The following is a 15,035-nucleotide window of genomic DNA, read 5'->3' as shown; positions in this document are numbered from 1 at the left end:
AAACATTCATTTTTCTTTATTTGAAACCATTTGGCTACTTCCAACTGGGGTGTTTAGAAATCTCTGACCATAATGAAATTAAGCAAATTCCTCACCCCCCCCCAGTTTGGCTTGCCTTTCACTCAGTGGTGGAATGTACAATGTGAACAATGAGGCATGATGATGGATTAAAGTAATTACACGCATTCAAAAGCTCTGTTATTTTCAATATACATTCACCCATTGATCTTCCAACTGCTTATTCTGGACTGGGTCACGAGGGGGAGCCTGGAGTCTGTCCCAGACAGCTCAGGGTATAAGGCTGGGGGACACACCGGTTGGGATATATACTAAATATATATTTGTTAAATTTATGATGTAACTTAACAGTTCTTTGCTCAGTTTACAATAATTTTCCTTGACTTTTTCCTGACCAGTTTTGAATTTTTACATACTTACATTATGGTCAGATCGTTTTTGGACAGAAAACAGAGTACACAGTAATAGACTGGCACACAGTCTGGTTGAGTGCCTTGGGGTGACACTGTTGTGAAAGGCACTGTATGAAAATGCATTGAAGTGATTTGCATTGAATAATCAGGAATGACCAGCACTGATTTGATTCACTCATAAAGGGAAAATAATTGACTGACGCTATGGAACACAAATATATTTTCCAAGTGGAAATTCAAATGGCTTATAAGAGCAACTATGCATGAACTACAGACCTTGAAGGTCAAGTTTCTGCATTTTGTTTGTATGAGTCTCCAGCAGGTAGCATGGTGCTCATATTCACAGGGTTGATTAAGCCGACGGAAAGACACTGCTGTTGGACCCCGAGCAAGAAATTTTACACAAATTTGCACCACTAGGATATTATGATTATGAATGGGAAGGTTGTTGGATCAAATCCTGATGCTGACAGAGTGATGCCACCATCTGCTAAATACTTTAAGATGCTTAATAAATTAAAAATATTCCTTTGTGAAATCCAGCCATGGAAAAAGTATGTAGATCACAGCACAATTTTTTGTTTCACTCATTTTTCAATTTATGGGTGTGAATCTGTGAATAACTTTTTTTTTTTGCAAACTGCAGCCTCGTTGTTCCCTGCTTCTCATTAATGAAGAGCTTCTTCCTTGCTTTATGGAACTTCAGTCCTGCTTCTAGGAGCCTGATATGAACTGTCCTAGCAGTGCACTACACACCTACACTTAATGTTTCCTGTTCCTTTTGAAGGCTATTTGACGTCATCCTACGATTTATGAGAAACCGTCGGATAAGTTAACCTCCATCTCGAAAGTTGCTTCCACCCTTTACCTGGTTTCTGGTCAGTGTCTCCTGCTTCACCTTATTCTTGGGTACTACTGTCTTAGAAATTTTGAACCTGGAAGCATCCTCCTGCTCAGCATAGCCTCCTGCCAGCAGAAGAATGATTAAACCAGCATTTAGGAATGCAAATTAGTTTACAAATATAGAGTGGTTTCAATTTTTTCCATCGCTGTAGACTTAGCAAAGTTGAGTGTCACAAATGTAATGCATTTGCTCATTTGAGCCAGAATTATCCATGCTGGAGATGTTGGATGCTGGCGTGATTCAGAAGGAACTCGCATCCTCCAAGTAGGACATGGAAAGAGCAAGAGATGTAGACAGGACAGCTGGCCAGCTTGACCTAGATTTCATCACGGAGCTGCAGTCTCTGCCCAGAAAGCTTGAGAACAGGGGCTGATCAGCCACATGATACATGTGACCTTGGTTCCTCCACCCCTCCAATCAGATCCAAGTGGAGTGGAACCCATCTGAGGTTTGCATCAGACACAGAAGGCTGGTGGCTAAACCTTCGTGTGAGATGTATGGGATATATATCATGTTGCATTAAAGCAGCATCGATGGGCCGCACTGCTGTGGGTCAGAGAGGGAACATATGAGGTCATAGACCTCTCCAGGGATGACATCACTCCAACTGGCAGGACGGCTGTCGTATTCCTGTTGCAAGGAGATATTCTAAGTGGTCGTACTATAGGATTTTGGTGTTTTGTTCCAGGGAGGCTACCACAGTTTTTCTGTGCTCTAGATGGGCGAGAACTGAAATAAAGAGTTTGTTGTGAATGATCTGGTTGTCGTTTCATTGTTTTTTTTTTCCCCTCAAATAAAACCGCCGCCATTCTAAGCTCAGTTCTCCGGGCGCAGCCCACGGCCTTAAAACTGCGACAGCCCTAAAGGAACACTGCTCTTTCTGTTTTACCGTGGGTGTAAAAGTTCAGGGGAGATAACCATCACACAGCACCTCACCTGTGGGAACCTGGCATGACAAATAAACAGAAATGAGAGTTGCACAACCATGTGATAAGTCTCAGAAAAAAGCCGTGGAACAGGGATGGCCGATGGCTGTTCTGTTGAGCAACTGCACAGCTTAAGCACTGTCAACAAACAGCAGATGTTTAAAGCGTCTCTGCCTTTGGCTGCATTATAGCTTACGCGATAATATCAGTTACTTAAGACTAGGAAACTTATTTCTAATTGGCCACAGTATTACTTTTCATTTAGGCATTTTATTCTCTCTACAGTTTGACACAAAAATGTCACACCCTGAGCAGGGGGCGAGTCTGATTTTTTTTAAGCTGGGAAGCATAAAAGTGGCTAAAATTCATATAGAGGGACCGGCTTTGGTTAATTACGAGTTTTGAATCAGTGAGTGACAGGGGAGTGGGCAGAGTCTACCAATCAGCTTTCAGCTGGGGCGAGTGCCTCTGTGGTCCCGCCCCTGACCCCAAGGCAGGACCTGCAAGACAAAAATACCTGCACACTTGCATGCATGCACACACAAAATTACCACATCCATTTAATAATTTAACCTAATTAATTTATCTAATTACCCAGCCTGATGCCATCGGTTCACCTTCTAAGAATATTTCTATCCTTAGGTTTTATTCAGGCCCTTAATTGGTCATGCTTTTGGGAAAGAATGAGACACTTTGTCCCCTGAACCCTCCCATCATGTCAAGCTGCCCCCGCCGTTTCCACTAAGAGCCCCCGACACGGGGCCAGGGTGCGTGTTCAGCGCGTTCGAGCGCTGCCATGTCTGACAGCCCACTGTAAAAGGCCGTCTGTGTCAGGCCGGAATTTTAACACCCGCCCGTGTCCTCAGTAAACTGCTGCCCACGTGGCTTTGATTATTCAGCCCAAAGCGCGGGTCTGGGGCCCGACCCGGGAGCCTGGAGCATCAGCTACTCACAGATACATCGCGGAGGTTTCCGGAACCATGAAGTATCTGTGTAGTAAAGAGTGTTGCCGTGCTTTTCTCCTTTATTCACGAGGCAGGGAACAACCCAGGATGGGGGGCCAGCCCATCGCAGGGCACACTCACACACCAGTCACTCACACATGCACACCTACGGGCAATTTAGCAACTCCAATTAGCCTCAGCATGTTTTTGGACTGTGGGGGGAAACCGGAGTACCCGGAGGAAACCCCACGACGACATGGGGAGAACATGCAAACTCCACACACATGTAACCCAGGCGGAGACTCGAGGAACCCGGGTCCTAGAGGTGTGAGGCAACAGTGCTAACCACTGCACCACCATGCCACCCCTAAGTTCAAACAGCTATAGGTTAAATGAAAGGTTTATCTTAATTCTCATTTAATTGATTTAATTGTTTAATTTAGGGTTCATTTAGAATGCTTCCATAGCTTTCTGGGCAGCAGTGTCGTCTCACACTTTGAGAATTGAGGGGTTTGAATTCTGGCATTCCACGTGGGATGGACAGAGGCACAGGAAATAAGGTAGAAACACTTTTCTAGGAAAACCCAAATTTGAGATGAGGTCAAATCAGCGTAAGGCTCCCAGAGCTACTGAATCCACCCAGCCGACCCTCTTTAAATCCACGTGAGTCAGACCTTCAAATCAGAGTGAACCTGGTCTAACTTCCCAGCGTATCCACATGCTGGCGATCAGTCAGCATGGTACCTTATGCCAGCCCACAGCTGTGAGTGAGATCATTTGGGGATCAGAATTCTTAAAATTACCACCGTTTACAGGAAATACGTCTTGTTGTGTTTCAGGTCAGCATGAAAGGGAGTGTGAAGCATATCCCTAATTTATTGTAAAGCAGATTTCCACCCGCTTATACTCTAAAGAACTACAGGCTTTTCTTCTTGAAGAATGGTCCAGTATTCCGCTACAAATAGTCCAAGGTTTGTACGACGGTACTACAAGGAGCGAAGCCATTCTGAAGGCAAAGGGTGACATTATGACATTAAGACACAAGCAATTTTGTGATTGGGGGCACTTAACATTCTATTAATGGCTGCTTAGCAAGATTTGGAGAGCTGTACTGGAAGTACAGCGGAGTGGCCTGGAATTATGCCTTTATATCTGAAGCAGCTATTACAGTCGATTTGCAAGAAGATGTAGACTGAAGGGGCTCCCTTTCGCTTCTGTAAAGTGCTTTGGGTGTCTTGAAAAGTGGTACACAAATGTAACGTTCATTCATTTACATTTAACAAGTGAATAGATTGAAGCTTTGGTACATGATCTTTTCTTCAAAGCCAGATGTGAAAAGTAAGGTATTGATGAGTCCCATTAATGGAAATTTGTTACATTGTCTATAATATCATATCATATCATCCATCCATCCATCTTCCATACCACATATCAAGGACATAGTCATGGTACCTAGAGAGTCCACAGAATGCACAGTCAAAAGTGCAGGGTAGAGAGTGGACCATCGTGTGCAAGGTTCATAAAGACCATGCTGGTCCATTGGACTAGTGATAGAGAGCTGTCCAGGGTGCTGACGAGAGTCTGGTGTCTTACAAGATACATATGAGACTGTGGTGCAGCATGGGCTATGGCTGATGTAGAAAGAAATAATGCATTCTGGGGTGTGAAAGGAAGTAAAAAGATAAGAAGTGCATTGTGGGTAAAATGACTGCATTTTGGCTGTGACGGGAATTTGAATCCAATGGTCCTACTAAGACTCAGAAAGATGAAGCTTTGGAAACAAGACATTAAATGTCATTGTGACTTGAGAAACAGGGACAGAAGCTCAACCATACTGCCACATGAAGTTATATGACCAATTAATGGAAAATTTGTCCTTTTTTTTTATTTGCTACGATTTCTGTTTCTGTCCTCATTGCTATTTCTTATGGAGCTGGATGCCATCTTTATTCAGGCCTTACATGGGGAGCCAGGGAGAGGATTCAAATGCAGCTCCATTTCAAGCTGACTAGACTTCGGGTTTCTTTGAAGGTAAGGTATCTATCTGCCTGGAGTGCTGAAAACATACTTTGCTTCCAAAGAGTATTACATTGTATTTAATTATTATTAGATATATATGCCAGTAACTCAAGAATATGACTAAGAATTTTTGTTGTCTATGTATGTCTATATTACCATTTCAAAGAGGGGTTTTGTTTAAAAATAACAGACTAACAGTCAGAATACATTTCATTCTCCATTGAACTTGCTATTTTCCTTGATCCAAGTGTAAAAAGCTGGACATTTATAAATAAGAAGGACTGGAACACAACAGAAGATATTTATAGTTCCAAAAGAAAAAAAAAAGTGTTTTATGTGGCAGTTATTCCCTGTAATCATCATGAAAGAAAGAAAACTTATTAAAGTCTCCGTAAAAAAGTCATGAGATCACAGCAAGCCAGGTCGTTTGACTTTATTATTTACTAAAATTCTTTCCTGCTTTGGAAGTTTTTTCTTTCCTCTCATAACCTGCAGATAACATCCTTCTTTTATTAAAATTTCATGACATCACTACATTCCGAAAAGGGCTTTGCTTGCAGTAAGCTTATCATCGCTGCAGCTGTTTCATAAATTATTATAACGTATTCATGGATACGGTTTGTATTTTTTTTTGCTCTTAATATCCAGAAATGGTTTTTCATCAAAGTACTGTACATTAACTGACATGATCCAGGTGTATAAGATTCTAACAGGTCGGGATGCTGTTCAACCAAATGACTATTTCAATTACTAAATTACTATTTTAAATACTAGCACTCGTGGCAAATAAGTAAGTGGAAATTAAACATTTTAAAATGAATTTGAGGAAGCACTTCTTTACACAGCGTGTAGTTGGAGTATGGAATATTCTTCCTGTTAGTGTACCGCAAGCTAAAACACTGGGTTCCTTTAAATCAGAACTAGATAAGATTTTAACAACTCTGAGCTATTAGTTAAGTTCTCCCCAAACGAACTTGATGACTTCCTCTCATTTGTAAATTTATGTTCTTATCATAACGAGTTAAAAATTACCACAAGACATTTGCGGCTGGCTGTTTGCAGAGAACTCAGCATTCAGGCAGATGTATGGGGAAACCCTGGATAGAAGCGATGATAATGTTTGTCTCTCATTCATCCCTGGAGGACAGTCTAATTCTCAAAAAATATATGATTACAAGTGTTGGGTTTCAGATATCAATAGGCTTCCAAGGAGGTTCTACAACCTGATCTCAAACTGAGGTGTGATTAGTACTGGTTAGTACATCTTATTCTTGCATCAAAAAGACACTTGGTCAGGTGCTTCTATCTTAAATCAAACACTGACACTGATACTGTTGCCATTGTGAGGTACACTATAAGGTGAATGTATGTAGACATCCATATAAATTAGAGGAATTACCTAATCAAGACACCCTTATTACTGACCCAGGTGCATAATTAACCACAATGTCATGCAATTTCCTGCAACAAATATTAGTAGCAGAATGCGTGGCCATGAAGAGGTTAGTCAATTTACACTTGGGCACCATTATCGGATGCCATCTTTTGGAATGCGATGGTGGACTAGCCAGTGTCCACAAACTTTTGGCTATATAGTATATATGCATAAACATTTCAAAAACAACATCTTCGTATACAACGTGCTGATATACAGCAGTTTTAGGTTTTTGAGTCAGTGTCTTGGGTTAAACTGTTCAAGCCACAATAGTTGTTCACAGACACACTAACTGTAACAAATAATACACAGGAAGCTGAGCCAAAAACAAAAAGTCATAGACGTGCAGGAACTGATTTCTTGGTAAAAAAAAAAACCTATTTACCATTTTGACCAGGTCGTACTGCAACAACAGTTTAAAGAAATTTGTCTGGAAGCACATTTCAGGATGTGATATCAAATAGAAGAGTAGACTATGTTGATTTCAGTTACACATAAATGCATAAGTCTGTCAGACTTTTTATATAAAGTACTTCACATTTTTTCACAATTTTAAATGCATAACAATTTAACAAATAGCACTATTGTTGCTGGTCTTGCTTGTCACCTGGGTCACTAAATGATGTCCCATAAATATGCTTTAGATGGTAGGGGGGTGGCTTGGGAGTGAGGGGGTGTGATTTAAGGGGTTGCTGCGGGGCATTTCGAGGGACCATACACTGTGTCCTCTGTGCAGTGGGGGTCACAAGACTGGGTGCATGTGACCAGTGAGCCGTCCACTGGGCGCCAAACCATTAACTCTCATCTCAGAGTCTGTACTCTGCTTTTCCGCACACATGTTCCTCCACAAAAGGACCCAATCCGGCCCCAGTCAGGCTGACTGAGTACTCGACAGTGTTATCCAAGCAGGCAGGGCAAAAATGATCATGCACCGTAAAAAGACCCCTGATAAGATTCCTTTTTCTATATCATATTGGATTATGTAGCATTAAGTACATCGACAAATGTGAAAAAAATTTAGTTTTAAAATAAAACTAATCAAAATGTCTACTGCAACTCTTCTTACCGCTTGTGATGTTTATATTAATCTCAATATTTCTATTATTTGCAATCGGCCGTACAGACCTGTGGAAAAGTCTTAGGCAGTCAAAGAAAATGTTTAAGGCTATTTATAAAGGCAGTGGGTGTATATTTGCTCAGGAAAAAAAATGCCATTAAACATTAGAATGTGCAAATCAACAGTAACAGTTTTCTTCTGTTCTCCAAAACATTACCGATACCTTACAGATAGCTAGATGAACGCCACTTCGGTTCCCAAATTTCTCCTCAGGGAAATTAATTTAAGTAAGTAAATTAGTTACATAAATTAATGAGCCGAACAAGGTGGGGTAATGGTCAAGTCAGGAAATACATGGCCATATGGGACATGGGGCAAATACGGGAGTGACTTTAGGAGAGGTTTTGAAATGGCTAAGTTGACACACTTTGACAGACATAAATTAAGATCAATTAAATATCATTTGCTTTGGCTGCTTAGAGCAGTACTGTATGTTCATAAATGTTTGGAAAGATACTACAGAAATGTGTATCAAACAAAATGCACTTGCATTTAAATTTGAGGTCATCAGACTATCAGTGTATTACACTAACACAAATGTTTTGGGGTCTGCACTTGCTTTATTGTAACTTTGAGGTAAAGCGTTATGTCCTGCCAGTCATGTCCGCCTGACCCTCCTGTCTCCTCCCTCATGAGGCCCTGATGAACCACACCTGTTGCTTGTTACCCTTCGTTTGTTTTTGTATTTAAGTACCTGTTTGTCTCATCATCCCCAGTCCAGTCACTGATGCTGTTCCTCCTGTCTGCCGTTGTCCTTCCCCGTACTCGCCATCTCATTTTGACTTCCTGCAGTCTTGTTTGTTTCCCTGCCCAAAATGAGTTAAATAAAACCTCTTTTTGTTTGCCAAATGCTGACCTTCGAGTTCTTCGTTCTACATATTGTGACATTAAGGATGAAGACCAGAAAGAAACACATGTCTGCAAACATATCTGGGCTTCAGCTTCGCAAAACAAAAATGTATATTTAAGCCCACATCATGTGAAAATGAGAAATCATGTGGTCCTGTAACATTTGATCAAGTCACGGTCTGATTTATGGGCTTTCCAGGATGAGACGTAGGTTGTGAGGGGACCCTGAGCCTCTTGTGCCAAAGGCCTGTTTGTTGTATATGATATGTCTTGCTGAGAAAATCATTTCAGGGAGAGCCATGCAACGTGAAAACTTGCTGAAAAATTTGGATGTGTTCTGAAATCTCCGCATGTCGCTCAGAATGGCTGCAACATCTAAAGCCAAAGACACACAGGTTGGTGGTGAGGACCCTGATTTGCAGTCCACAGGGGTGGGTTTATTGTTTCTGGGGCACAAAAATGTCACGTTGCTTTAGCATCTCCTGAATTTTGAACATGTATATTTAATATTTAGTGTAGAGACTGTTTGTGGGCAATGAGGCCCCCCAAACCTCAGGGGCTCCAGATGTTTACCTTTTATGTTGTCTGAGTAGAGTAAAAACTGACTGTAAACAGCCTAGTGTCACATGTTGCCTGTCAAGTCAAAGTCATAGGTCTTTATTGTCAGTTCTGCCACATGTACAGGAAACATGGAGGCTTGAAACTGTTACTCCCAGACCCCACAGTGGGTACGCCAACAATGACAAGCATGTCCACCTGACTCTCCTGTCTCCTCCCCAGCATGACCCTAAGAAGTCATGCTTGTTGCTCGTTTGTCTTACTGCTCGTTCCTAACTCTCGTGTTAATTACTCCCAGCTGCCTCTAGTTAGCTCCCTCGTTAGTTCAGTATATATGTGCTTCCCAGTCCTATGTTCGCCAGTCCAGTCACTGATGTCCTATTTTCCTGTTTCCTATTCCCTTACAAATTTCTAGTCCTCCTGTTTCGGATCCCTCACGATCCTGTTTGCTTACTGTCCCTGTTCATGTAATCCAGTAAAACCCTTTTTTATCAACACGCCTGCCCTCGAGTCTTTTGTCCCTCCAGGCTTGACGCCTAGTTCCCATTAGCCAGAGCTCTGAAACACAGAGCAGTGTTCTCAAGTGAATGGTTAAAATAACATATCCCGCGTTTTCTTTTTTCCACCACTTTAAAATACATATTCATCTGTGGTTTTTGGAGTATAACACCCAACTGCAACCCAAGCACAAGCTCGTGGTTATGGAGAACTGCCAGCCCTTCAGAAAAACTTCCACCAATGGGACATTAGGCTGTACTGTCTCACAATGTGATATGATTAGAGAGCCATTATCACAGGTGCAACATGTTAGTGTACAATGTTTAGAGTGAATTATGAAAAGTCTCATCTCGGACTGGTGAAGCTCCTCAGAGCATTTGATCAGAAAGTCACAGCAGCAATTAGAATGTGGCTTTGTGGGTTAGGCCTCTCTCCCTGTGATCAGATTGTCAGTGGTTCAATTCCCATGATTGGCCAGAATAATCATGTGACTGTTGGGCACTTCAGCAAGGCCCCTACCACTGAAAAATGCTTGAGGGACACTGGACAAATGACTAAGCCTTTATTCTTACCAGCAAGATGAGATATGGAAAGATTGAACATAATTATACTTCTTAGCAATTCAGTGTCAACAAAGGTATTCTGTTCTATAAAACACCTTGGGAAGAACTCTGTACTACCATCTATCTCACATGTATGACCCATATAAATGGACATGGAAATACAAATAAGATAAGATAAGATAAGATAAGATAAGATAAGATAAGATAAGATAAGATAAGATAAGATAAGATAAGATAAGAAAAAACTTTATTTATCCCGAGGGAAATTCTTTTGTCCTTTACATGCTCAGTGCAACAATAGGAATAAAGGTAAGGTAAAGAAAATAATAGTGCAAATAACTATGAGTAATACTTTGTATTATAACTATATAAATACTCATAAATACTCATACTCTGTACAAAGTTAAAAAAAACTAACTGTAACTAAGCTATAACAAATATAATAAAATAACAGATTATCAGTGCACGTGGTAATGGAAAGTGTCTTAGTGTAGTGCCTTGAATAATTGAGATAGCAGCATGTGATGATGGGATAAAACAAACATTCAATACCAAACAGATGTGTAATATTGCACAATCCAAATAAGGATTAATGACAAATTCTGAAAAAGATCTACAAAATGAGGAAGAGTTATACAGTCTTATTGCCACAGGTAAGAAGGATTTCCTGTGTCATTCGGTTCTGCATTTGGAGGCAATTAGTCTTTTGCTGTGGGAGCTCTGATGACCCATCATGTCTGCGTACATGGGGTGGGAGGGGTTGTCCATGATGCTGAGAAGCTTTTTCAGCATTCTCCTCTCAGACACTCTGCCAGGTTCTCCAGTCTGACCCCCAGGACAGAACCAGCCTTTTTAATCAGCTTGTTCAGCCTGTTGGCATCAGCTGCCTTCACCCCATTGCCCCAGCACACAGCTGCAAAAAACACTACGCTCTCCACCACAGAGTGATAGAACATAGTCAGCATTTTCCTACAAACATTGAAAGACCTGAGCCTACTTAGTAGGTAAAGCCGGCTCTGCCCTTTCTTGAAAACAGTATCTGTGTTCTTGGACCAGTCCAGCTTACTGTCAATGTGTATAATAATACAAATAATACACAAATAAGATGTTAAAATAATAGCACATGTCATAGATGTTTGCCTCAGCACAATGATTCAACATGCAAAGAGGGGAGAACTGAGGGGGAGATGAAAAGTCACAAGCAAAGTGCTGTCAGGAGACAACAACCAGAGATCCTCAATCCTGATAATTAAAAGGCTTGCAGGAGGGATTCTGGGGGGTGGATGCCTACCACAGAAAAAACATTCTGCCCAAGTCGGGGCGGGTAAACAAGAGGGGCCGATCGATTGTATTTGTTAAAATTTGTTCAAACATGCTGTACTTGACATGCTTTGCAGAAGAGCCATCCATGGATGTTTGCTTTAAACCCTTGTACACAGCTGGCATTGTGGTGGGAGACTACAGCTTACATTCCTCAGTGACAGTTTTGCTTTTCTTTCAGTGGTTTGTACACTGGGCTACATATTTTCTTGCTATCATTGGCTGAATGACAAAATTGGTCGCGGCTTTTGGAAGATGGGGGTGACCCCAACACTCAAATAAAATTTAATAGCGCTTGGCTACTTTTTCAGGCTTCCATAGTGCATCTGTTTTAACTAAACTATTAGGTTCCTCACCAACCTCACAAATCTTCTAGTTTCCTTCCTACAGGTCCTCCCAGCAGGGGCACCAGATATGGAGGCGCTAATTGTTTGCACCTGATAACACATAATAAATTTAAGCTTTGTGGGTCAGCTGAGTTGCTGGTCATCAGTGTGACTCAGTATTACCCAATATTAGAAGATGGCTGATTCAAATCCTGTGGCTTTCAGAGTGATTTCACTGTGAGCTCTTCATCAGAGATTTAACTATCAATTAAGCAATAATCTACATTTTTTGATTGTGGTCAGAAACCAGAAAATCCCAAGGAAGCATGGGACAAACATGCAAATTCCACACACAGACATAGGGATGGGATTTGAACTCATCTGGTTCTGGATGTCAGGGCACAGGGTTACCTGTTGAGTCACTGTTTTGCCTTAACTTGGCCAAATAATTATCATACCATGTAGCACATGGCTTAACATACTTTGTTGGCTCCAGCAGTCATCTTGGGTGGCTGCACAGTGTCTACAGTTGAAGTGGGGTCATCCACACTATTCCAGATCCAAGTGCTTCTCAAGTGTTGGTTCTTAAGTGGGAACACCTCTCAGCTGGGTCCAGAGAGATTCCTGTGTGCCTATCCAGCTCTCTGTTGGAATCTAGGCCTCCAGGGGCCCAGCAGATCATGTGTTTTAAGCAGAAGGACCCAAATGGGTAACCATGCCTCAGTTTATCAATATCTGAGCATAGCCATTACAGATTTCAGGCCTGGAAATCCTAGATACTATCTGACAGATTGTCCATAAGGTAGCTTAAACTGGTGCATGGTGATGTTCAAGTTTCAAAATAAGTCTATAAATCGAAATCAGTATTTCTATGTGTCTATTGAACACAGTAGAAGCGTGACTGCCTCAGATACCTATTGAGGTCTTTGGCAGGTGCTGATGTAACAGATGTGAAATGCTGGAAACAGGAACCAGGCATGGAGGGGTCAATTCTGCCCCTCATTATTCTGCACAACAAAAGCAGTACGGGGCCTTAATAGCAGCCTCTCCTGTTCCTGCAGCAGCATCCTCCGTGCTTCTGGCAGAGATATGCTAAACCCATAATGCCCATAATATGAGTGCCATGGCATACACACTGCAAGGAAATAAAATATCTATAAAATATATAAAAATAAAATATACAGACAGATTAGAAACAGTAGTAAGACCTGCACCATAACCATATGCTTTCAAGCATTACCGCAAATTTGCAAAAGCCTTTCTATTTACAACAAACATTAGCACACAGAGTGCTAATCCACTGGCTAACATTGCTATCAATCTGATCATCAAACAGCAAATCTGACAAATTAAAAATATGGTCCAGCATTGCCGCACAGTCTACCAGCAGGAATCCTCTACCTCGTGTCAATCTGACTTTTTAATCGAACTTCTTTTGACTTTTTAGTCTTTATTAAATGTTGTTTGAAAAGTAGCTTCACTTATTAGTTACATCTTGAGCTTTGTAAATACGTAACGCAACACAAAGACAAATAGTGGAAGCAAATGACAAAGCCATGCGTCTTAAGTGGTTTGCGTCATTCTTGATTACTCATTCATAAGCTGGACAATCTAGTTGTTGTCTACGGCAGCAGCCATCTTCCATGGATGGTTTTCTATTTAGCCGATTCTTCTCAGACCGACTCTTGCCGCAGGATGGGGGCTAACTAGTTCTCATGTGTAGCCAATAAGATATCCCCCCTACACAATAGATCATTGTGAAGTACCCCAGATGGGAAAGGTGCTTGGGGTGGCTCCAAGTCATGATGTTGACCCGGCTCTCTACCCTTCCCGTTGACCTAATGTCGCTCATCTCCTCCCCCATTACCTTCGAGCTGAGATGACCCCTCCATTCTGTAAAGCTGTGAATATGGCATTCTGTGTTTAGCAGCCAGGTGACCAAACCTTGCGTGGTTCTCAATAAGATCGTACTTGTGGTCTTGGCCAGAGGAGTCTTTCCAATTTACCTCCCAATAATGAACTTGGGGCACAATGAATTATGGAAGTGATCTCATTTGGCGAAGATCCAGCCAATGCACTGGCAAGGATGACAACTGGGGATTTTTACTGTCCTCTGTATTTTTTAATTTATTTCTATTCAGTTTCATATTTATAATGCATTTTCACAACATTTTATGGTCTCAAAGTGCTTTACATTGTCCCTGCCCAAACCCCCCCAGTGAGCAAGCCAGAGGTGAAAGTGGCAAGTAAAAACTCTCTAGATGGAAGAAACGTTGAGATGAACCAGACGCAAAGGAGGAGCCCATCACCCAGGAGCCTGCTGAGGAAGTCAAATGTACAAAATAACAAAATGCTAATTTGCACAGTCCAAATTTTACTTCTATTCTAAGTAACTTGCCTTCAGCTATGGACAATGACATAAAATGAGTACACAAGAACACAAGTACAGTCAAGTACACATACTGAGAAACACCAATATGGACCTTGATACAGATAGCATGGTGCGCTGGAAGTCTGTCCAGGGGGCTTGGTGTACCCTGACTGTCTGCTTCTCGCTCTGGTTACAGACTGCAGTTTATGCACTATGATGGTACATCCCTCTAGACAGAGATTAAAGATGTTGTCACATTTGCATGAAATATCGTATAAAACTATTTTTGATCGCACTCTGCTTACAGCTTTGGCAGAAATAACCTTTGAAATCACAATGCGAAGGCTAATGCATCACAAACCGTTTTGCAGCTTAATACAACCAACTCAGAAAGCAAACTGTGACAATAACTGAAATTAAACCAAGCACATTCTCATTTCCTACATCCCGGCTGATGCAGAGTTTCTTAATTCCATGTAGACATCCTTTATATGTATATATAAAGCATATTTTTACTTTGAAAAATTCATTAGCATTATTAACAAAACCCAGTAAAGGGTTTTGGGAGAAATGCAGCCTTTTTTTTATTATTATTTTCAAAAACAGGTTGTATTACATGGTCATTTAAACTTGTAATACAATATTTGATTTTGGAAATATGAAAAATTGTGAATATTTGCACTGTATGTTCACTTACGCATATTCACATTTATGTAGTGGCCCCTTTTTGCCAAGCCTTCCTTTCCCATGACCCTATTCTCCCCTCTACTCTTT

General features: G+C 41.2%; 1 protein-coding gene across 1 annotated transcript in view; it reads right to left on the bottom strand.

Annotated features, from left to right (window-relative positions):
• Positions 1–8,568, bottom strand: part of p2ry10 (P2Y receptor family member 10) — a 130,977-nt gene extending 122,409 nt beyond the window's left edge. Inside the window, exon 1 of the mRNA XM_049027351.1 lies at positions 8,534–8,568. Coding sequence (XP_048883308.1) covers positions 8,534–8,553 — 20 coding nt within the window. The 5' untranslated portion in view covers positions 8,554–8,568. The remainder of the gene's footprint in view (positions 1–8,533) is intronic.
• Between the last annotated feature and the right edge of the window lie 6,467 nt (positions 8,569–15,035).

This window comes from Brienomyrus brachyistius, chromosome 10, assembly GCF_023856365.1.
Source record: "Brienomyrus brachyistius isolate T26 chromosome 10, BBRACH_0.4, whole genome shotgun sequence".
In the NCBI taxonomy this organism is placed as follows: domain Eukaryota; kingdom Metazoa; phylum Chordata; class Actinopteri; order Osteoglossiformes; family Mormyridae; genus Brienomyrus; species Brienomyrus brachyistius.
The sequence above is the reverse complement of the archived record's forward strand: the minus strand, read 5'-3'. Positions and strand labels throughout refer to the sequence as shown.